Genomic DNA, 24,978 nt, shown 5'->3' with positions numbered 1-24,978 from the left:
TTGGGTTTGAATCTAATGAAGCCCTGATAATAGAAACATCTGGCTTTATCAGTGTTTTTTGATGGGAACATTTTAGTTGAATCATTGACTAGGGGAGACCACAATAACAAATCATGTGCAATAGAAAACATAACATTACATATTCATGCTGAAAAACCGAACGTCAAGAAGTGAAAGAAACAGTTCATGGTCATGACTACGATATTCTTCATATTGCTACCCTTTGTATGTATATGTGTGTATCTGTATACAAGGGTGTGTACAATTGTGTGTGTCTGCTAGAGTAGTCTTGGTGTTTCTCTTTACATGCCACATACTAGAAGTATATGACTACACAGCTTACCATTTCCATATCAAAATCACTGGGCAGTTTGCCCAGAATGTCAAGGGCCAGCTCTTCAATGATTTCCTGCGATGACTTGCCACCTCCGCCGGACTGTCTGGGCAGTGTTAGCAGGATACTGTCAAACAACTATCAGACCGGGCAGAGAGAGAGAGAAAGAGAGAGAGAGACAAGAAATAAGTTTTAGGTGTAAAACCAATCAGTTGCTATCATTTGGAAGCAATCACTGCACTAGTTATCATTTGAAATAAAGAGCTATCAGGAATTTTTATGAATGTTCTTTGCGTATTTTATCCCTTTATAGTATACTTTGTGATGGGCCAAAGTGTGACAGAATTTTTGGAGTGATTTGATTTGTTTCACTCTGTGGGCAGGCCAAATTAAACTTTCCAAAACATCCTGTCTGATCACACTTGAACTGAAAAACATATTTAAACGGTCAACTGAGCCACAAAACATTGTGACTGCTTCTCTGAACTCTTGAGTTTACGCTTCACTGCAAAGTTTGCTCAATAAATGGAGTTGGCATGCAGAGTCAGACACAAATGATTTGCCGTACCTGTTGTGTTTCCTGGTTATCTTTGGTGATGTCAGCATTCTCGTGGAGTCCGAAGACCTCTGGATGTGGAATCATGGGTAAGGATCGGATGTAGTCTATGAAATTCTGATGCTTACCAGGGGTTGGCACATAGTAGTCACCACTGGGAGACAGTCTGAAAGCACAAAAAAGGGAAGGAAAATAAACTGAAATGCCTTATGATTTGTCTACCCCTTTGAGTGCTGTAATGTTTCCCTACAAATATTCATTTTTATGAATTTTTCTGTAATTCTTTTAGGATTTTGGACCAAATGGACAGCACTTTTTATAGACTCCAGCTTTTGGTAAAAAGTTTGGGAAAAATCTGAAAAAATGTTTGGAACAAAAAACAACATTGTTTGGGTTATATTCAATAATGGTGACAAAAATTGACTTTGGCACTCGAAGGGTTAAGCCTGAATATGCGTAATTTTGAAAGACTTACCAGCTCTCTTCAAACAGACAAAATTACTTGGTAGTTGCTTTTGATTTGTTGGTATGCTATCGTCACACAGGGGTACACCAATACCCCACATACATACACATACACATGCACGCACAATACACACACAACTCGCATGCATGAGCCATTTCCATACAAACGTTGACTTACTTGTATTTATCCTGGGTGAGCAAGTCTTCAGTGTAGAAGATATCCAGGAGAGACATGAGAAGACGTCTGTCCTTGTCGTCAGTGACTCTTCCGCCGTAGTTGCATTCACCAGTCAGATATGTCAATGCAGGTAACGGAACCTCATCATAGTCATTGATAAACATCTAGGAGACATTGAAATAAATAAACAAACTAACAAATAAATAAATAAATAAATAAATGAATAATATATAATATGATTGACCATATTTTGTCAAAGTCAGAAAGCTTAATAACTCATGTGCTGAGATTGTCCAGACATAAACATGCACTCCTGTTGTTTTTCTTGTAACTTAAGATAGCTTCAGTACACTAATGTGTTCATGAACACTTCACACATGACAGAGGTGGACACTGTTCCAACATAATCTGGTAACATAATCACACTGGAAAGAGTTTTAATGCCATTTTGAGGTTTTCTGAGGCCAAGGCTTTGACCTACACATGCAATTCTCATAAAAGGGGAAAGGAGATAACCACACAAAGGAATACTGTGCAATCAAATGAGACAATGATATCGCTGATAAAAAAGCAATGTCTACTATAGAAGGAGTTGTGAGTTGCTTTGTAATAAAATCCATCAAATTTTGATCACGTGGACTGCCTTTTTTTACCTGAAGTTGTTTCATACTGATTCTTTGATCAGATTCATTGAATTCATACGGAATATTCCATCCTAGAGGGCCAAACTTTCTCCTTTCCTGTACCATAGCATGGAAGAAACACAAACCAAACAGCATCTTCTGCCAAAATACAGGCTGCAATGGAAAGAAGGAAAGAAAAAAATTAATGTGTTTTTTTCACCTTCTACTTTTGGTCTAATTCTGTTGCTTCTTGTAGTAAATTGAACTTTTATTACAAGGAAATTGGGAAAAACTGATCAATGGTGAAATTTTATGAATGTTTCTTAATCGCTTGAGAAAATGAGATTCAAAAATATCAACATGTTGTCTGGTCAAAAACTTGTCACCTATCTGTATCATGGCATTTGGGCGAATATTACCAGTATACCCTAAAATGATAGATTTGGATACATACAAGTTTCTCAAAAGCAAATGCTTTGATTTCAGGCTAGATTTTTTGCAATCTCAGCTTACATACCTTGTTTGAGCTGTTGAAGAATTCAGGATCTGATATTGGATCGTTCAGGTAGGATCTGATCAAGTTTGCTCTGAGACCCTTGGGAGGCTCATTGGTCATCTTGACTCCTGTCAATATAAAATCAATACTACAGGTCAAATTTTGAATCTGCGCATGATTCCAAATTTACGGCAAGACTTTGTTGTTGTAAACAGTTTCTTAATGTGCTCAAATATTGGACCAAATTCTCTGTCACTATGATTCAAATTCTTTAAGATTGTTTGATTTGGAAGTGTGCCGTGAGGTACAAGTTAGAAAACATTTTAGTTTAATAGAAAGACATTTTAAGGCTACAAAAGCTGTATGCAGACATTCAAGCTTTCTACGAACTGACCAGAAGAACAGCAAACAAAAGGCCTTTATCTGTTCAATATTTCTGCTTGAACTCAAGTTCGCAGACTTGACACATGTAACTTACCATTTTGCAAGATGGAAACAGGGAAATCTTCCGATGGGTAACTCGTCAACCAAAGACGGAATTCTTGGTGTGTGTTTTCCGGCGTGATGCCCTCCTCACATATTTTCTCAAGTTTGGGCATCCAGCTGGTTGCCAAGTGACAGTTCTGGAGGACCACCCAGGTGCCTTCCACGATGGCCTTATCAATCATGCGGCTGGCAATGGGACCCTGTCCCTGGCCGAGGGATATTGTCTGGATTTTGTTACCTCCTTGTCCCTCATCCTCGGCAAACTTCAGCAATCCCGCCATCGGATCGGCACCAGGGGACAACACAAAGATCAACGGTGAACAGCAGTTAGAGTCAGCAAAACTGCCCGCCAGGTCAAAGGTCGGCGGCTCTATGTAGGTCTGGCCAATGCTATTGACAATGTAGTCTCCCACTGCCGGAACTATCTTATCCGGTCGCAGGCAACGGAGAACCACCATTCTGTCCAGTCCATCTAAGGTATCCCAGGGTGCCGGATATTTTGACAGGTGAGGAGTCTGGGAATCATAAACTTTCTTCCAGCTTTCAGTGTTTTCTTGGAAGCCTAAAGTACATGAACAGTGAGTTTAGGTAAGATTATACATCCACATATTGGGTGAGAAGACTGCCCTCATGGTTCCCCAGAATCGCTGATAACACTCCTTGCTGTTATTCAACTATACTTGATAAATATCTTAATTACACTGAACTTCATTTTGAGTGTTTTAGAAGCCTGTTGTGTCATTTCTCTGAGTGCACTGCGGTAACTTACAACCGTTGAAAAATCATAAACCGCTGTAGAGGAAAAGGGAGAGATAACAGTATGGAACAATTCAATCATAATTAATCATAATCATAATTAAGACTATCAGGAGAGTTAAGAGAAGTAACTTCGGCCTCAGATATAGGGTACAGTTCTTCATGTTGACTTAATCGTCAGGAAAATGTCCATGAAGTCAAAACCAGTTTCAGCATGGTGGTTTAGTACAGTGGTTCTTCAGAGATCAATAGTTCAAACTAGTGTATTGAACAAAGAAATTATGCACATTTTTTCAAACCAAGTTGTTGAACAGCACAAAACCCCCCAAAACTTACTCTCGAAGAGTCCGTTGAGTGGTTTCAAGTTGGATGCTCTGACAAGCTCTGACCAAGACTTGTCACTAAGCCATTCAGGGCATGGATTAGGATGGGGATTATCTAGAGCCACACCACCGGTCAAAAGGAACCTCCAGGTTTCATCTTCTACTTTTCCTCTGCCAGAAACAAATGATAAAATTGGTATTTCAGACACACCAAAAACAACTGCTTGGGCAGAAAACTGTCGTTGGAAATATTGGCAGTAACATCTATGCTTTTACTGATGCACACAATGTTCGAGATTATCATTTTTTGTACTAGTGATATTTCTTGTGGTCCAAATTCAAGCACACATATCACTTTGTTTTGACCTTGATTTGGATAAAAAACAAAATTATAATTCAAAACTACAGCAGCAAATACTGAGGGGTAAGTTGACAGTTAGAAAATGCTTTGAAAATACTGAAAAAAATAGTGTTTAAAATTCCTTCACTAAAATGGATGAGAATATCAGAAATTACACAAGGGTCCAAAACAATGAATAATTGCCAAACTTGGAAGTTTCTCAATAAAGAGTCAGTTGTCTTTCTCTTTTTCTCCTCAAATTCATCAGAGATCCCATTTGCATTGTTGCCTACCTTGATTTCAGAATACCAATGCAAAGTACAAATGAAAACAGTAGTTTGTCTTTTTCAAACAGGGATCTGCAGACATTCCTGTAGATGCTCTCTGTGAAATGGTCGTTGAGATTCTCAATTCTTTCCTCTAGGTCAGACGACTTCTTGCTGTTCAAGATAGACTGCAACAAACAAACAGACAAACAACAGTGAGACATACAAACATACATGCAAATAGGTAGAAATTTGACCAACCTGACATATCTCAAAAACATGGTAATACTGAGTGAGTGATAGAATATGGGAAAAATATCTACAGTGATGTAAACATATTTACAGTTATTATCATATATATTAAATCCCTCATCTAGACAAGAGGACTAGTAAATAAACTTATTACATGCCTCGTATATCGAACGTCGCGCGCTCCATAGGATTCAATGGTAACTCGTCGATGACGTCGTGGGCCGCATAGTCATCATTGGACTGAAAGTGAACCGGAACTATTTTCAACTTGACAACTTTTTTATGTAAAAATGTCGAAATTTCATGTTTTGCACAGGAAATCCGTTTTTGAAAATTTTGCAGAAAAAAATTGATAAACCGCATAACAGTAGTTTAAATATATCATTGCGCCATTCGATGTTGAAAATCGTTCGATTTTTAACGGATTATCGTCTAAGATGGAAATAAAGCATTTGTTCATCATTTGGCAATAAACCTAAATATTTTGAGTGAAAATTTTGTAAGAGAGGCATGTAATAAAAACATTATAGCCCAAACATGGGACTATGTACCCTCGGGGCAGGAGACCATTTGCCCTCCTTACGTCGGGCAAATGGTCACCTACCCTCGGGCACATAGTCCCATGTTTGGGCTATAATATATAACATTGTACATAAATAAACAAATAAATATAAATGAATAACATTGCACATGAATAAATAAACAAACAAACAAATGAATAAATTACTTCAAATCATCTGAATTTAAAGCAAAATGATGAAAAACACATTTGTAAATAGGGATGACAATAAAAATTCTTAGTTCTAGTTGCTTGTCACTTTTTATATTAATACATATAGCTTCAATTTATCACACAGTCAAAAATAAATCTGGGAGTCTTCCAATTTGGTATTGATGAACTGAGTGACTTACCTGAAGATAGAGATTAATGAACCATGTGAGTGAATACTGGTACATGGGTTCAATGTTAGCCAGGTCTGAGATACAGAAAAACAAGATGGCAGAGTGGGTGGCCACTGGTTTGTAACCATTACGTGTAGCATCAATCTCAGCTTCAGTTGCAGTGGCAATTTCCTGATGTGAGGAAAAAGTAAGAAACAAAATAACTGTATTAAAATCTTTGTTCTTCTCAAGATGGCAACATTCAGATTTGGAATTTTTTTTGCTTCAGTGACATTTATTTGCAGTTTATGTATACTAAAAACTGCAAAGGTAACTGCCAGAAAGGCATCAAAATTGTGTCCTTTCATAATCTTTCCCTGTAAAAAGGTCTACAATCATCACTGAAAACAATGAATTTGGGCTGAACCATTGTGGTAATAGGGTTACTCCATCATACTAAACATATTTCTGAAATTAAATTCATCACTGAAAAACTTATTTGGAATGTAAAAGACTGAAAGCTCACCTGTTTTGCACTAATTTCCTCAGACAAAGTTTTGGAAGACGACAGAATCTGAATGGCCGTCTCATCCTCCAGGATGTTTCCCTCGGATGATGACAACACTTCCAGGATTTTATCCTCAATTTCCTTCAGTTGCTTCTTGTTGGCAGCACTCTCCAGGATCAGCTGGTTCTTCTTCTCTTCAAGTTCCGGCTTCTCCTTGGCGGCGACGATACCCAGCAGCTGGTCTTGGAGACCAAGCGGGGTGATCATGAAGTTCAGTAGGGTGACCTTGACCGAGATCTCTGGCAGGTAGTGGGGGTTCCTCAATCGCGTCGTGATGTAGAACTTGAAATCTCGGGAATATTCAATCAAATTTTCACCGAGGCGGAGGTACTGCAGGGAGAGAAAAACAATGAATAAGAATGACCTGACTTTTTTTTTGGTGATGTTTGCTTGTAGTGATTTCATTTATTTGTGTTGATTATCGAATGTAAAATAGATGATTCAGATTTCTTGAGGTCAGCCATGAACTTTCTGATTCTCTTATGCGTCACATTCATTTGAACATCTCCAATAAACTCAAAAAAGGTGAGAATGCAAGGTTGGAAAATGTCAAAAGAACTCAGGAAACATAGGGCCAAAGTCCCTGAAGCTACTATAGACATGGATACAAAATTAAGTATTTCCTTACTGTATGAAATTATCTCACTAAGGTCATCCTACGGACAAGTAAACTAAATATTAAAGCTGTCTGACCAGCGGTTTTGAAAGAACAAGCAACTCAACAGTTGACAGAGCTCTGTTGAGTTATGTAGAGAATAACCTTTGTGACACATGTATTGATGAAGAAGGTGGATATCTTTGATTAACATGTGAGTTCTGTTTAATAAGTTGAGACTGTACATACTCAGAGAAAGCACACTGAAGAGACAAAGGTTTGAAACTTAAGAAGTTCAAGGTCATCAAAAGCATTATAAGGAATCATGTTACACTTTCATTGCACTGTTTACACAGATTGCATAATTGCTATAAATAGCACATGAGGAATCTTTATACAGCCCAGCTTTACCATAAAAACCCTATCACTTTGACCACTCTTTTAATTGACCACTCTATTTTTTTCCTCAAAAAGTAATTTTATTTTATCCTTACCAAGTCAACCATAAATGGAAATTAGAACTTTCTCTATCTCTTTCTCTATCTCTATTGACTATTTTGAGCAATTTCTTTTAGATAACATACAGGGCACAATAAATGACGGTTCAGAATATGTCAAAGTTGGGATTCAGGAAAGTTGCCTTTACATGTTTTAATCCTCCAAGATGGTAAGCATTTCACTATGAACTGTCAAAAAAAGTTGAACTTTCTGATAATTCTACACTAAAATTATTTTGGCTTTGATGATTTCCTAATTAATTCAATTATTTAAAATCATATTAATTATTTTTTTCTGGGTGAATTGATAGGGTTTATACAGTACAAGAATTACATACAATGTAAGTCAAATTTTGACCAAAAATGACAAAAAAATTCCTTAAAAATACAGATTTGCATATTTCATCACAATTTGAACAAGTCTAAGTTGGGTTACCCTAGGGACCTGTATACCAAATAACAAAGCTGTCTGACCAGCGGTTATGAAGAAGAAGATTTTTTACCAAAAACATCTTTTTTGGCATTAATTTGCCTATTTTCAACAATATCAAAAAATTAAAAAAAATAGTTTCTCAAAATCGTATTTTTCATCTACACAACAAATATCAAATCAGTAAGTACTGCGGTTCTCAAGATATTTGAGTGGACGGACGCCTCACAAACGGACATACATACATACATACATACATACATACATACATACATACAGACTGACGCCGGACGGATACCCATCCCAATAGCTTCTATAGACTATAGTCTATAGTAGCTAAAAACCAGCAGTTCCAGAGGGCGCCATTGCAGGTCCTCTGGAACTAATTCCAAGCACAAGTGATATATTCACAGTCTCACCTCAACACCTTGTTGTTTGAAAGTCTGTTTGAGCAACACAGGCTCAAGAATGGGATCTAACTCTTCTCCAACATTTTCCAGAAGGACTGGCGTGCCAAACTGGATGGAGTTTTCCAGTGTTCTGACATAGTTAGCATCGGAAAGTTTAATGATCGACAACTTGTTGGCCTTCTCCATGTTCTTCACCCATTTATTGGCCTGACCTGAAAAAGTGAATCAAACGGGCCATATCAAAATAGTGTTATGATTACTACAGAGGCAGCTGAAAGAGCCACCTGGTTGGATTTCTGTTGGATTTGAGGGTAGTAAACATTTCCCTGTGGTAGAGCAGAGCAATGTCTACACACTTTCTCATTAAACAGAATGTTCAAATTCAGACAGTATCGACACCATGGCTAAAAGGCAAATATTTCAATTGACACTGGTGTTGAAAGATGTCTGACAGCATGTGGGTATGACTGAACACTTTGTAGGTAACAACAAAGGCTTCAATAATCAATTTTAGTGACTTGTAGCTAATGTGAAACTTTCCGCTTGGAAATAAACAAAACACATCAGTTTTAAACTGAAAGATTTCACTGGATCCTTTATTGTTCAGCATCGTCAGGAGCAGAAGAAATTATTTGATATTGCACACCTTACATTTGCATGTGGTTTTGATAAATATTCTGGAAACATCCAAATTACAATGATTTGAGCACAAAACACATGCTTCTGTAATACTTGACGTTTATCACATTTGTAGTTTGGCTTACCTTGTGGATCAATCATCAAAGGCCATCTCCTTGCATTGTCTACAATGATACCATTATCAATGGAGAAAGAGTCCACCGGAAGACCAGCGATCTGCCAGGCACGAATCTTGACCGGCTCTCCCAGGGTACTACTCACTGAGAACGTCTCTGAGCATGGAATCTTCTTCTCCTTGCACAGTGCTTGCCATTTATCAGTTGCTTTCTGTTGTTGAAAGACACAAAGGGGTCAAGGTCATTGACAAAATAGTGAAAGATGAGTAGACGTGTTTTCACTTTTATCAGGAAAGTTTGCAAGTACCTTTCAAAATTCAGCCACCGACATTCCCCTTATTGATTTTTTCCTCTTTACATGGAACTTCCTGCGTTCATCAAAAATGTTTTTTTTTCCCTTCATTCTGCTTTTCAAACAGTTGATTGCTTCTATAGAAATTACATTAATTTTCAGACGCATCCTGGTAAAGAAGAAATACTCAGTGGATAACAGTGTAGTATATGAAACAGACAACTCTCTGCAAACACACCTGTCTGAAATCTACAGTGAAGGCACCCAGATATGCAACTAGTCCCGAAGACACAAGTACATCGCCAGTGATGTTGATATACAGCTCTCCAAGCCTTTTAGCTGCCTCGCTCCAACGGTCTTTCTCACCACCCAGCCCGTTGATCAGCTTTTCCGCCCTCACTAGTTTCTGTGAGCACAGCTCAATGTTCTCCTCCAGCTCTTTCTTCTTCTGCATCATGGCTTCGAACTCCTCGTTGAGGGCGTCCAGTTTGTCTGTAACTTCCTTCAGCTGGGCTCGCTTGATTTTCAGTTTTCCCATCTGCTCTCCCAGCTCAGCCTCTGCCTCTGCTAGCTTGGCTTTCTTTGGTGCTACAACCTGGAATAAGTCAGAAAATGGTATTGATTGGACTCGATCACTTCAAGGATACACACTTAGTCCAAACCAACTTAAGGTTATATGACTCTTTAAACAAATTTTCAACATTTGCTCAAAGTTTCCTGAAGGTAAGGTCAGACCATTTTCTTTTGTAAATCAAGTATAAAATTTGAGAAACAAATAATGTGATTTATTGACATGTGAAATGCATAATGGCCAACGGTCAGCTTTATGGGGAAAATTGAAGTTTCAATTTCAACACAGAAAAGATGGTGAAAACTTTGTTTTCTCTACAAACTTGAAAACAAATCAACAAAAGAAGCAGATCAGTGATGTATTGTAAAAATTGAGATTCTAAACATTTGTACATCAGGGGCAATTGCATTCTGCCTTCAAGCCATTGTGAAACCTTCCGACCTTGTATACTGTAATGAGCATAATTGGTATTAAAACTGTGTACTGCTATGGAATGGAGGGAGGTGTCAGCTTACCTTTGCAACTCTGTCATACACGTCCATAGCTCTGACCCATCTACACAGACCTTCACAGGCAGTGGACACATTCCTGATGACAGCTGGGTCAAACTCTGGATTAGTAACATACCTATGGAAAAGCAATATGGAAAATGAGTCATTTCTTTACCTGACTCTGTTGCCATATCATGTCTCATCCTTGCATCACAACTGTCACATGTTAAAATGATTTTTTTTCTTCATCTGTGTGTTTAGTTGTATTAAAGTAAAGAACATTACCCTTGGTTTTGTTCATTTACGGAAAGCACAGGTAGCAAGACGGTGAATGCTTAAACCTTTGAGTGCCATCATTTTTTCCCACCAAAATTTTAGTACAACATTTTATTGGTTTTTGCAAATTTTTCTGTAATTTTCTTGATAATTTTGGATCAAATAGACATCATATTATATTGGCTACACTTTTTTATCAAAATTACGGCAAAAATCTGGAAAAAATTTACAAGAGTACATTTTATAAAAGTGACAAAAATTGACTTTGGCGCTCAAAGAGTTAAAATATGATGCAAAGAATCAGTCAGAAATTACACAACCTGACTTAGAGTTTGCATTGTACTCAAAGTTAGCAGCTGTTTTCTTTATTCTCAGTTGTGAATTTTTTCACTGCATTGCTATTTTTTTCCTCAAATTGGTAGAAGCCATGTAACGTTTTAAATTTCATAGCTCATTTTGAACTATGTGTATGGGCATAGTTCTAAATTCATTTTGAATAGCAAATGTCAGTTTTTCGATGTCAGCTATCCGTGTAATAACTGAACATGTAGCACCTGGGGTTGAATTGAGAGTCTTTGAAAGAAGGAGTATGACTTGGTAAACAAAATGTGTAGATATATTCACTTCTTCTGTACTGACAGTGACATTGAATTAGGCTGTTGTCTCAATCAGTCCTTAAGGTAGAATGTGCCTCAGGGACAGATATTCCGACTCTTAAACTTTTACAATGTTCATTTGGACTACTATTTGTGGTGGCTCATTTGGAAGCTTGTAAAGTAAATAAAGTTTTCAACGGCTTAGTTTTGTGAAAAATCAGGAACTTCACTTTTCCCCGTAGAGATAACACAGGGATGGCTGCCATTTTGAATTTCAAATATCGCTAAATATTGGGTAATTTGTTTCTCAACTTCTTTCTGAATGTTATTCTTGATTTTGAAAGAAAATGGTTGAAAGTTTGCTTGAGGAAAGTTTAAGCGAAATGTTAAAGTTTTTCATTTTGAGGCACGAACTACCTTAAAGGTATACTGTCACCTGTTCCATTTGCCACAGTTACCATGGAAAGAGAAAATCTAACCAATCACAGATTTTAAGCGGCTGTCCGCTTTTTAAAAACAGAGCCCTCACTTGGGCATTTTGAATACCAAGGAACGCCCCTGTGACCATAAATGGGCATATCTAGATTACAGGTGACTGTATACCTTTAAGGAGAAACATGAGCCTGATATGCACTTCTATGGATTGAGCCTATGCAATTCAGTGGAGCGAACTGAATGATAAAAATAATAAATTAACTAACACTTACTTGTCTCTGATTTTCTTGATATAGGCAGCAGGTATATTGTCCTTGTCGTAGAGTTTAAGACTTTCCAGGAATTTCATGTCACCGAGCACCTTCTGCGATGGTCCCCAGAAATCTTCTATCATCTTACCTGAACCAGAGGGATCAGGTTTACGTTCAGGTTTGATGCCCTTCATAATACAGATAGCTTCCATGACCAGTTTCACACCTGATGGTGGATTCTGCCAATTAAACAATTACATTTTTTTAATCTTAAGTTACCAGCATGCCTTCAGACTCGGACCTTTTTCAGTCAATTGAAGATTTTCTGTAAATTTCCTTGCATACTGTAAGGAACATACCTGTAGATGTAATATGTACACATTTCTTTTGACATGTCAAAAATGGTTTGTCTGGGTTGATGACGCACCCATTTGGCTTGGGATACACACTGTTAGTGACAAAGGCTCAGTTTCAATGTGACCAAACCATTTTCTGTGGCTGACTTATTATGTTTCATTTTGAGTGCAAAGTTAACAGGTAAAGCTCCACTGCACCAACCGTCCTTTACTTTTGGTCGTCTTTGCATGACCCATCTATAAATCATACCAACACATCAACAACAGGCTTCAGAAAAGATTCATGTTGTGTACATAGAACCTCCGAGCCCATACAATTTTTTATTTCAATTTATTTGGCTTACTCAGAGGAGCGAGTTGAGGGATAGGGGGAGGCACTGACCTTCATACTCTTGACCATGGAGATATCACTTGGTTTCAGTGTGTTCAAGGCTTGAATGGCAGCTTCCAATGCTGGCAAAGCTTCAGCCAAGTCACTCTCACATTCATCCTTGATACCCTTGGCAACTTTGGCCGCTTCATTGGCCACCGCTTCATCAGCTGATACGACCTGTGAGGTAAATAAAAATATTATAATGAGTATCACGGACGAAAATGTCAGTCAGGTAATGGGAGACACATCTTAACCGAATCACCCTGTTGAAGACTCATTTTGCTTTAATAGATTTTGACGGGATTAAACCAATATTCACTGGTAAGGGATTTGAAACTCCATCAATCAATCAAGTTGGTTCTGATCACAAAATATTGAGTACATTAGCCCTTTCACTTTGGTATGACCCTATTGTTTCTTTCAAGTGATTGGATCTGTACACATAGAAATGGGAAGATAAGAGCAAAACAAGTATCCCAGCTGGTTGCACGATATTTTCCAAGCACACAGTCCGTTGTACTGCTCAAAATCAGTATGTTTCTGTTGTTTTGAGTGTGTGCACGATTTTTGATACAGGCACAACAATGCATTATGCAATAACCAGGAAAAGGTTTATACAGGAATATACTGACCTCTTTCTTGGCTTCTACTTCAACTGTATCTTGTTCAATTTTCACCATCAGTTTTTCTGTTTCCTCCGATGTCTGGATCAGTTGGGGTTGCAAGTCTCTCAGCTCTTGCTGCATGACGGAGACCTGGGACGCTGCAAAGGCCAGCTTCTCAAGACCAGTCAGGTATCGGTTTCTGAGCATCTCAACTTCCTTACGCTTGATGCCCATCAGTGTCTTGAAGGTCATGATCAACTCGAGATAAGAAGTCGGGGTCACATAGTTACGTCTTCGCAGCACTGCATAAAAGCTGTGATGAGACAGGAATTATAAATGGGTGAAAAACGTTGAGATGTATTTCTGTCAAGGCTCCACTATAAAGGTACCATCCCCCTCACTGCCTTAATCCTTTGAATGCTGTGATTATTCCCATCAAAATTTTAGCGCAACATTTTGTCAATTTTTATGAATTTTTCTGTAATTTTTTTGATAATTTTGGACCAAATGCACATAACTTTTCAATGACTACAATTTTTGACCAAAATTTCCGGGGAAAATCTGAAAAAATTGTCTAAATCTACAAAAGCTGTTGGCTATGTTATATTCTGTAAGAGCAACAAAAGTTGACTTTCGCATTCAAAGGGGTTAAATCATGCCTTTCAATAGCTCAGTTTGGTTTGCAATAAAACACTCACTGGGACTTAGAGTTGTCCTTATAGCTATAGACCCTGGCATGTTATCCCACCGCCTGGGTGTCATCAGTCGCCCAGGATCATAGAGTTTGGTGTGGGGCATGCCATGGGGACAGGTTCTGTTAAACATCGCAGGGTAACCCGACACACAGAGTCAAAAACTTAAAATTCTAATGCTTCAATGTTGCATGTCCTTGGTAAAAGTTCTGATGGCTGGCCGCAGTTGATTAAAACATCAAATCTGAGAAAAACACTTTGCATAATGTTCCTTTGTTGAAAAAAAATTAAAGAAGACAGCTTGGTCAAGACTTACTCTTCTGACAGGTTTCTGACACTTTCATGGAAGTATTTGCACATCTGCACACAAGCAATGTGGAGACTGTCGTCCAGGTCAACTTCCTCCAAGAATTTGTTGGCCACCATCTCCAAGGCATCTTCTGGCCAAGCCTAACAATTCAAAGAAAAGACAATTCAGTGTCTGGTGTTGGACAGGGTAAGGGTTTATGTGCTTATATAATGATCTGCAAGACTGTACTGGTATGCTAGCTGTGGTTTTTCTGGCATGAGTATACTGCCCTCACACGGCATGAAATCTGTATTTGGCTGTGGTCAAATGTGTAAATTAAGTTTGCAGCGAAATATGTATATTAACAACACCGCAAACATGAAAGTGCATGATCAGGGCTGTTGTCTGAACATATAGATACAGATCCATCATGACAGTTTGATTATATTATATCAGTGAAGTTGGTTGCACGCATGCCTGAATGAAGAGAGCTTGTGTATTACCCCATATTGTTACATCATGACGTCTCTTTGTCATACCTACCTGGAACCAATCTATGGTGCAGCAATTGATGAGTGACGGAAACTGACGAAGTCGGTTGCGGAATGCGTCACCAATCGGGGAGAAGGCCAACACCACGTGGAGATGAGCTCGTACACGTTCAATGAAGTAATTGTACATGGCGAGTGGTGTCCCTTCAATCTTTTTACCCTGCAAGGTGGTATGAAAAAATGCATGTGTGTGAATGCATTGCATTGGACATATGCAATGCATAGGGTGAGTAGAAACGAAACACACCATTGCTAAAAACCAAACTAATTACAACATCTCAGATTTTTCTGCATAAATATTTAACAATCTGAGATGTGAAATGCACTTTACCCAACAAAACTGGTAAGAAAGACAATTTCTCTGAAATTTGAAATTTCAGATTTGCTCTGTGACTACCACATTCCATACCCACCAAACACTCATCCTTACCTCATTCCTAGCTACTGTCTGCATCTTCTCAATGAGTTCAGCTTTTTCATCAGGCGGGAAGAGGTTAGGTACATCGGCCGTGTTCAAGATCATGTTGATGTCCTCAACGAAGGACTCGTCCTTGATCTGGTTGTCGCCGAACAGGAAAGTGGTTTGTTTGCCCTCACATCCAGCTTTTACCATCAACTGTTTGGAATTAAGGTAAAGTAAATGCATTGATTAATCACTACTCAAAGTGCATATTCAAACACTAATCCACAAATCTAAATATGGTTTGACCTCTCCATTCTTTATACTTATGGGTGGCAAAAATGAGGTGACAGGTCATCCTGTGAAAGGTCAAAGATCAATCTCTGATTTGGCCAATCAGCATTTGTAAATTTGTAATTTGTAAGTTCACCCCTCTGATAACTTACAACATGGTAATTTTCCATCAACAATTGAGAAAGAGTAGCTTACACTGGAGGAATAAAAACAATAGGCAATGCCTTACCTTTCTGATGTCATCTCTCCATTCTGTTTTGGTGTAGTTCTTTGTAATTTCTATCTGGAATAAGTCATAGTCTGCCATGAAAGTGGCCAGCTTGGTGGCGCTCTGTCTGCCACTACCACCAATACCTGAAAGACAGAAACAGCATATTGTCATCAAAGCTTGTCCAACCTGTTACATTTTGCACATGATCAGCTGCATTTTTTCCAAACAATCTTTTCCAATTTGGACGTCAAACACTTACTGGAACAGTTTCTTTACCTCAAAGATATGCATTTTAAAACACTACTGCCACTTATTAAAAAGTAACAAAATAAAAGTTTTACCCCTAATTTCACCATTGGCAATGTTGTGATACAGTGGACCCAACCAACATAAATTAAAACTGTTTCTGCCATTGAGATGGTTAACCCATATATGTGTTTACCTCATTGGCAACGTTGTTATACAGTGTCAGTGGGCTAAGACTGAGCTATTCTGAGATTCATCATTATGGTTGGCGGGAATTGTTTTTCTATTTATTCATTATATACCAGACATCTTGAGACCACAAGATACTGGTAGGAATTGACTGCTTTCTATTTTGCTGCACCTAAACATTCTAGCTTAACAATTGACATGACATGATACAGCCCTGTATTTCTGGATAAAGCACTACTAGGAGATTCAGGCCAAAACTTACCAATCAGAAGGGCATGGCCGTTGTCCTGTTTCAGCACGCGGCTGATACGTGAAATGTGTTCAATTGCAAACTTGAACATGACGAGTGACATTGGAGCTTTGCTGATCATGTTGTACTCCTCAAGATAGTGCTCCATGACAGCCGTCAGCTCCTTGAGGTCAACGACCTCATCATAGATCTTGATATCGGCATCAGGGTTCATGTAGTCACCAAAGAACAGACTCCTAAATTGGGAGAGAAGTGACGACATATTAACATGCATGTCTACCTACACATTCCTTTGTACCACTGATTTGTTGAGAGGTAACAATAGAAACACTGTATTGTCCATGAGCATATCAGAAGAACCCCGGGCTAAATCTTGTGAAAATAATATGCACCTCGAAAGTGAAAGATTTAAAACTTTACACAAACTTTCCTCCTTGAAACTTTCAACCAAACTCTTGCCAAATCAAGTATAAATATCTAGGTTGACTGTGCAAAGTTTGAAAATAAAGAAACAAGTTACCTAACATTTACTGATATTTGGAAGTCAAAATAGCCTCTATCTCTGTTTTTAACTCTATTGAGAAATATTTTTTCATTTTCGAAAAATTAATACCGTGAAGATTTTTCTTACTCCAAGAGTTTTAAAACGAGCCAACCACAAGTGATACATCAGAAAGAGTGGTGAAAATTTGAGAGTCAAAAGATCTGTCCCAAAGGCACATTCTACCATAAGAAAGACCCTCTAGGCCCATGCTAATAAAATTGTTCCGTGTGGGTCAAATGTTCTTCAGTGTTGCAAACATTTCCCGCCTCTCCTTTTGAAGATTATCTCTCAGCACTATTAGTAAATAGTTTTTAGTCCACAAGGCCTGGCACTGAACAGCTCGCGCCATGTTACCACTGGTGTAAAGAAAGAGCAGAGCAACAAACCTGATATTGTCGTCAATGACTTTGCCACTGGGTGACAGATGACTCAGCACTTTATCGATGCTGACTTTGAAATGGGACTGTGTCATCTCCTTGATTATTTCAAAAAATGTTATTCTGCAAAGAGAAGGTATGAATGGGAAACCAAGTTGTTACATTCAAAATCTCACAGGAAACTTTGTAAATCTTGACTCAGATTTAGAATCATACAATTTAGTTTATATTATCAAGACTTCACTGAAACAGTGGAACAAACAACAGATACTGTCGATTTGAATTCAGGTCTGAAAATTTTGTTCAAAACTTTTGGAAATTTAGAATATGAAATGTTTTCAAGGGTAATGGAATTCTTCATAGTGTACAGGTTAACGCTATATCTACGTTTACTATGCTAGCGCTGACGTTGTATACCCAAGTTCCACTCCTGGTACATCCACTGTTTCTCACCTGTCCTTGTCGTCAATCAATCTGTCATAAAACACCCGATACACCTCATGAATCCAAAGACGGATCAGTTTGTCGGTCTCCTGCAAGTGCGTGTTTGGCATCAGCAGCACGCCCCGAATGACACGGGCAAAGTCACGCAGGTTGAAGACGTAGTGAGATTTGGTGGGAGTCGGCAAGAAACTGGCGACCGCACTCTTGTATACAGCCATGGTAGCTTGCACAAGAATCTGCATGCAAGAAATCAAACAGTTTTGATAAAAGTGTCAATGTTAGCTTCTCTGGATGTGAACTATCCCCCGTGGTATTTTGAAAAGAAACTTTATTGATGAGAATGAGCACATAACAGTTTTCATGTACTAAAGTTGTGAAAATTGAGGCCTTATAAGCACTGTTAGCTGTTTCTTTTTGCATTTCGTTGACCAAAAAAATACCCATCCCATTTTTGGAGAGATGTATTTGATTCCATTTAGCAAGCAATATTGTCTTTGAAAATTTCACTATTTCGATCCCTGGCATTGGATATTTTAGAGCTTTTGTCTACTTGCTCATGGTGTCAATATATGACCTGTGAGTGCTGTAATTTTTCCCATCAAAATTTTAGTGCAACATTTTACCAAATTTCATGAATTTTTGTGTAATTTTTTTGACAATTTTTGATCAAATGGAAATCACATTTCCTTTGTTACAGTTCTTTACCAAAATTTTGGCAAAAGTCTGAATATATTTGACTGAGGTATATTCTGTAAAGGCGACAAAATTGACTTTGGCGCTAAAAGGGTTAATTGTTAAAACCTAAGTTGTAAGTTCATCACCAATGTTTGAAAAAACAATCTTCGGTCACGCTTCAGTTAGCATTTTTACATAAGTTGTTTTTGATTGTAAACCATGTTATGGAAATATGCAAAAACATACAGCGATACATCGGGCTTTTAAAGATATAGGAAAGTTTATGAAAATACATGACTAGTAAGACAGTGACTTAACTTCATACCAATAAATATGACATGATATGATACTTTTTGAAATGAATGTATCATCTGCTATGATAAGTTTTAAAGTGAAAGAACATCAGTTTGGTCTTTCCATTTTTAAGACTTCTGAAAATGAACTCAAGTTGAGTAAAATCTGGAGTATCTTGAATCTTTTTATCAAAGCATAAAGGAAGCGACACCTACCTTGCCTAATCTTGCAAAGGATCCATCAAAACCTTTGGCAAAGTGCCAGTCAATGATAGAACTGAAGATCTTGGTCATGGTGTTATCATCAAAGGAATCAATGGAGATGATGTTTGTATGTCTGGTGAATCGACCTGTGATGTCATTCCTACCACCACCTGGCGGTCCCATGGCTGTCACAATGATCTGAAATATCAAAATGCCAAATCAGTACAGTTTTTCCAATGTTTTCTGTTCACAATATTGTCCAGAGAACTTCACTTAGACACAAAGTGATCTGAAAATACTATTGCTTACACAATTCACATAAACCTTTTTAACTATTATATTGCTTTGAATCACAGAGTATTTTGAACATAATATTTATACTCATACGAAGTCTTTTGAATAAAATATCCTTGAACACAAAGTATTTTGAACACAATATTACTCAAATACAAAGCTTTTGAACAAAATATCTTAAGTCAAAAAGCATTTGAACACAATATGACTGAAATACAAAATGTTTTGAATATCATAACAAAACAGATTATGTGACTGACAGCAAAATGCACAAGACAAAAAAATACAAGTTATATACATAAACAAATACGAGTATAATAAAATATAGAGAACAACAGATAACAACAGCAGAGATTTCATGCTTACCAAATCAACAAGTTCAAGTTTGGAGGTATCTTTCTTGTCATACCAGTGACGGTGGTCAACATATTGTCTGAGTAATTCTATCGGTGGCTGGGCACCGTATTTCTCCTTGGCTGGCATGTTGAGATCATCAACAAAGACAACACATTTCTTTCCCATGGGTGGGCCATAGATACCCTTACGGCGCCTGAAGTTGAAAGAGGAAGAGTTAGATTTGTTTTTGACAGGTTTGTTGAACAATGTGTTTGAATTTTTCATTTCTTTGTATATCACTGTGACCTTCAACCTTTCCCATGATGCACTGGTGGAGAGGTGGACTTTAAAGGATGTTGATTTCTGAGCACAACTTAGCAATCACACATGATGTTCTAACTTATTTATTACAAGTATTGATGTACAGATATTCTTCTTGTACATAGTGGAATGCTTTGGAAATCAAAAAGGAAATTTACAACTTAATATTGATGATTGCTGAATGTAATTTCTTGTAAATAATGCATCGTTGGACTGACTACCACGCAAGTAGTCAGTGGTGACTTGGTGATGAAATCAGTCAGTTATTTGATCCTCTGCTAAACAAAACTTGACAATGAAAGTTTGAAAGCCAGAGAACTTCCTCTGAAAGTTATGAGTAATACGTCTGTCCTAAAAATGTTTATAGAATTTCCATAAAACTTTCCTGTATCAACCAAAATAGACTTCAGCACATTAAATCACATGAAACTGATGCACTTAGTCACCATTACTGTTTTTTTTCTGTGGATTGAATGTGATAAAGTATCAGTGATAGCTCCTTTACCTGTCAAGTTTGGACATAATGATGTCTTGAGTCTGGTTTGCGGATGTCCTGGCTGAAAAGTTGATCATGTTTGGAAGGTATCTGAAAACAAACAAAAATAGGGAAAATGTTGCAGTAAAGAGTGGCTCCATGGAATATGCAAGCTTGCATTTAGGTAAATTGCAGGGATTTCAAATTGAAAATGGAATATGTGGATAGACAAATACTTACAGGTCTTTGGGTAAGCTGACTAGGTATGAGTTGGTAATGGCTGATTTACCAGTTCCAGTTGGTCCCACAAACAGCAGGGGAACTTCATGGTCCAGGTATGTTTTCAAGAAGAAAGTCTGTCTGGCTGTCTCATTGGTTGGGATGATCAGATCACTGACCTGAAATCGACACGTACAGAGGTCATGACACGGCCAAGCGCAAAGGGTGACAGAATCAGGGGTGACCTGTAACCTCTGACCTTTGGTGACCTTAACATTACATTTATTTTGTCCTTGATAAGATCAGACCATAGTGCTTTATATGCTGCTCAGGTCAAAGGTCACAGCTTTTACCAGGGAAGTTTTCTACACTAAGGGATATTTATGAGGGACATAATTATGTTTAAACAGTGTGAATGGTGTAACTATGGAGACCTTCACCTTATTTAAACCTATATGTCACCACAACAACATCATTTCTCAGTCATACACAATCATGAAAGATGGAATAAGGTATGAATGAAGAATTATGATTCATTCAAAAGGGTCATGATGTTATGAAATTCATGATTACAGTCATGCAAGAATGATAACCATGATTTTCTTTGGATGACGAAGCTAGGCTAAGCCAAGTTCTGCATTTTCTTTTACTGACATATCTCATATACAGCAACAGGGAAATTACAATTTTTCCCAGGCTATGTCAGAAAACACAAACATTTAAAATCAAAAGCACTTCATTGCATTTCAATTTTTTCATTAAAATGGTGGCAATTGTACTGTTGAACTTTAATACAGCAAAATTTATTTAATTACGTAGACAACTTCAGATGATAGATGCTGTGATAAAAAATTACACTAAGTCTCAAAGTATCAGAATTTTGGCTATATCTGAGACAAGAAAGGCACTTGTTTTCCAACATGTGTTTTGCATCTTTTGGTTTGGACTATCTCATGCTTTTGCACTTAATTTGCAAAAACTGTGAACAAATTAGATTCGTTGTCCACCTTCTTATAAATGCCAAGCCAATTACTTAACAAAGTCAAATGTGTAGTGAAAATGTTCAAAAAATCGCAGAGTTCTATGAAAATGCAATATTTTCACAAATTGAATATGCTTTTTCATCCAAAGGAAATGACACTTAAAAGTTAGTGACTCAGATCAACATGAGTAGAGAGAGGTCTATTAGTGGAGAATGTCAAAATAAGAAAAAAAAATAATTCTAAAAAATTTCTAATTTTGTTGATTGTGAGTAGCAGCTGTACTAACTGAAACCTCCGGCTGAAAAGTTTGTGACTTGTCAGCTCGTGGAAGGCCACTGTACGGCAATCCAACGGGAAAATTGTTCTGTTGCAAAATCAGAACCATAATCAGAAAGGTTAATGGCAAACACAAGAAAGAGGAAGAGAGACAGTACAGTATATAGATATTTGGACAAAAAAAATTGACTATAATATCAGCCAGTGCAGTAAATTTGGTGTTAGTATTCTAATTCAATACAGCATAGACACACTGCTATGAGCTTAGATCTCATTATGCTCAATGCCACTCTGTTCTCGCATCTGTGGTAACTACCTTAATTGGCATGCAATTGCTCTCACTGGTTAGTTTGATTAAGGAGGGTCTCTGGGTACTTATAGTAGGATTCAGAACATTATTTTCGTTTCATTGAAATTCAATGAAGTTACTTGGTACCAATGGCGAGGACAATTTTATTGATACGGTACATTGTGAGAACAAAACTTTCCCTGGGTGGAAAATAGTTCTGTTGTACTCAATCAGCTTTGGACAAACAATAATGAAATTCAGAATCTGGAATAAAATATTATTGGTAAAATATTTCTGGGCATTGGTACTTGTTGCTCTCACTTTTTTTAACCTGTTCACCCCCAATTCCCTGTAAACAGGTCCACAGTCACCATTGATAACAATGGGTTCGGGCCAAACCATTGTGGTGATAGGGTTAAATGACTCAGCCACTGGTACAAGTCAGTCTCATGTTTGGTTAGTCATCATGTACAGCTAGGAAGGTTGTTGGGAGTTGGGTAGTAAAGGAACTTTGCGGTCTTTTGTTAATGCACTTGTCAGTCAGGATTTTCCAAAGCTGGTGAGCAGCGTGATTACCCTCATTATTGCAGAGGGAACAATGATATTTAATGTAACAGCCAAGGGTCTGCCTATTACCCTTACTGGATCAAGAACTATTGACCAATAGCAGAGCGCAACTGATGGCACACGATTGGCTATTCAGTTTTTTTGATGTGTTACAAGCGGCCTGCACTTTTTTGTTAGTATCTGTGTAGGCTCTTTTTGCATGTTAATGCAGGCAGCAGTGCAAACACACTGGCTTTTCATAAAAAAAAACCATTTTGTTGATCATGAAAAGTGGCTATTTCTACACAGAAAACGATAAACAATCATTTGACATTAATGGTCGAAAAATTACAGGTTCATATTCAATGACACAAAAATTATCTCCACGAACATCAAAAAGTCTTTATACTACATTTCTATCTATCTATCTATCTATCTATCTATCTATCTATCTACAATGGAAATTACAATACATCTGTCAAACTACATCAAATTTCTAGTGTCTTAATATGCAGCAATCATTCTAACCCACCATGAATCCGTCTGGATCAAATTTTGGAGTGTTTGTTTTTAACATCCTACGATTGAAACAGAAGTGTCATTACGTGGAAGAAACAGGGAATATTCTACATTATAAATTTGACAGTTTAATCAATATCTGAGTTTTCAACCGACTGATTTATTGAATGTACTTCATGCTTGATTGATTCGATTGATACATTTGTGAAGCTAGACATTCGCTTAGCTCAGAACTGTTTTTTCTTTAACATAGAGAGCAGTGAGTGACACATACCTTGGCATTGGCTGGGATCTCCTGCTTGCCAACACCTCTCTCTATGTAGTCAATCCAATCACTCCACTGACCGCTGGCGTGTTTGTAGAAATAGAAATCATAGATAGTTCCACGCTCTGGGAATGAGTTACTCTGGAAATTGAAAGATAATTATTATATTGGTTAGATGAGTAACATGACCATTTTGACAATAAATAAGATGTGAAGGAGACACAGCACAAATTACTTGCTGTACCATGTTCAGCTCAATCTTTGCACCCAATTCCTATCTATGTATGTATGACAACCGAACTAGTTTTAAGGTAGAACGTGCCTCGGCAACAAACACAAATTTTTACTCTCTGATCTACCACTTGTGAGGGCTCATTTTAAAGCTCTTGGAGAAAAAAAACCCCAAACTTTTATCGCTTTAGTTTTTTGAAAATCCAAAATTTAATTTTCCCCATAGAGTTACCACCGGAAAGGCAGCCATTTTGAATTTCAAATATCGCAAAATGTTGGGCAATTTGTTTCGCTAGTTCCAAACTTTGCATGGTGACCCGCGATTTTTATTGTTGATTTCAATGGTAAGAGAATGGTTGAAAATTTATTCAGGAAAGTTTGAGCAAAAGTTTAAGTCTTTCACTTTCGAAATCACCAGTGACTTCAATGCATTCCTTTCAATGACAGGCCTGGCTCACACATACACACTCACCTTGGAGATTTTGATACTCTTGGGTTTGGGATGTTCCTGCAGGGTTCCGCTAATCAGTGTCCTGAAAAACTGGTCAAACTTGACACGGCTGTTGCCATCAAGAGTGCCCCCTATAGTCCAAACCAGGGAGAACAAGAACAGGCCTTGCAGCCATAGGGTTACCTGAAAGGGAGAACACACAAGTTTTACGCTTCAGTTAAAGAAAAATGTGTGAAAAATTGCTGATCAAAATCTTTCTATGCCATTTTCATAGCGGATTTCAAATATCGGCTGAAAAACTACATCATCCATATATTAAAAGTGAACTCAGGATACAACTATAGACTTCATAAGTCTCATGTTACTTCCGCCCTCCTACGATGACCTCTGTCTAATCGCACATTCCTGATTTCTCCATGGCTCAGCTTTTCCCTTCTCTATTTCTGATTTATCAATATATGTGCCGCTGCGATGGGATACTACTTGCAGAAAATCCACTGGCAAAAATTTCCTTCAGTTTATAAACTCAAAACATACCGAGATTATCATAAATTTAATGAGCGACATTCATGGCAGTTCATATCTATCAAAGTCAAGATTTGTTGTCTCTGTAATTACAGCAACTGTGTTGACTTTCTAACAGACCTATATCTACT

General features: G+C 37.7%; 1 protein-coding gene across 1 annotated transcript in view; it reads right to left on the bottom strand.

The window, feature by feature from the left end:
* Positions 1-24,978, bottom strand: part of LOC139151705 (dynein axonemal heavy chain 3-like) — a 65,273-nt gene that overhangs the window by 4,117 nt on the left and 36,178 nt on the right. Inside the window, exons 33-63 of the mRNA XM_070724667.1 lie at positions 24,344-24,505; positions 23,650-23,781; positions 22,032-22,109; positions 20,784-20,941; positions 20,574-20,654; positions 19,778-19,961; positions 19,130-19,315; positions 17,955-18,181; positions 17,511-17,624; positions 16,593-16,816; positions 15,914-16,038; positions 15,421-15,606; positions 14,983-15,150; positions 14,467-14,600; positions 13,486-13,771; positions 12,863-13,030; positions 12,146-12,363; positions 10,591-10,702; positions 9,743-10,099; positions 9,222-9,423; positions 8,467-8,669; positions 6,484-6,855; positions 5,988-6,149; positions 4,851-5,011; positions 4,231-4,388; positions 3,131-3,700; positions 2,674-2,780; positions 2,187-2,330; positions 1,534-1,697; positions 903-1,056; positions 344-472 (exon numbers count right to left, since the gene is read on the bottom strand). Coding sequence (XP_070580768.1) covers positions 344-472; positions 903-1,056; positions 1,534-1,697; positions 2,187-2,330; positions 2,674-2,780; positions 3,131-3,700; positions 4,231-4,388; positions 4,851-5,011; positions 5,988-6,149; positions 6,484-6,855; positions 8,467-8,669; positions 9,222-9,423; positions 9,743-10,099; positions 10,591-10,702; positions 12,146-12,363; positions 12,863-13,030; positions 13,486-13,771; positions 14,467-14,600; positions 14,983-15,150; positions 15,421-15,606; positions 15,914-16,038; positions 16,593-16,816; positions 17,511-17,624; positions 17,955-18,181; positions 19,130-19,315; positions 19,778-19,961; positions 20,574-20,654; positions 20,784-20,941; positions 22,032-22,109; positions 23,650-23,781; positions 24,344-24,505 — 5,826 coding nt within the window. The remainder of the gene's footprint in view (positions 1-343; positions 473-902; positions 1,057-1,533; positions 1,698-2,186; positions 2,331-2,673; positions 2,781-3,130; positions 3,701-4,230; positions 4,389-4,850; positions 5,012-5,987; positions 6,150-6,483; positions 6,856-8,466; positions 8,670-9,221; positions 9,424-9,742; positions 10,100-10,590; positions 10,703-12,145; positions 12,364-12,862; positions 13,031-13,485; positions 13,772-14,466; positions 14,601-14,982; positions 15,151-15,420; positions 15,607-15,913; positions 16,039-16,592; positions 16,817-17,510; positions 17,625-17,954; positions 18,182-19,129; positions 19,316-19,777; positions 19,962-20,573; positions 20,655-20,783; positions 20,942-22,031; positions 22,110-23,649; positions 23,782-24,343; positions 24,506-24,978) is intronic.

The sequence above is a fragment of the Ptychodera flava genome, chromosome 15 (assembly GCF_041260155.1).
Source record: "Ptychodera flava strain L36383 chromosome 15, AS_Pfla_20210202, whole genome shotgun sequence".
In the NCBI taxonomy this organism is placed as follows: domain Eukaryota; kingdom Metazoa; phylum Hemichordata; class Enteropneusta; family Ptychoderidae; genus Ptychodera; species Ptychodera flava.
The sequence above is the reverse complement of the archived record's forward strand: the minus strand, read 5'-3'. Positions and strand labels throughout refer to the sequence as shown.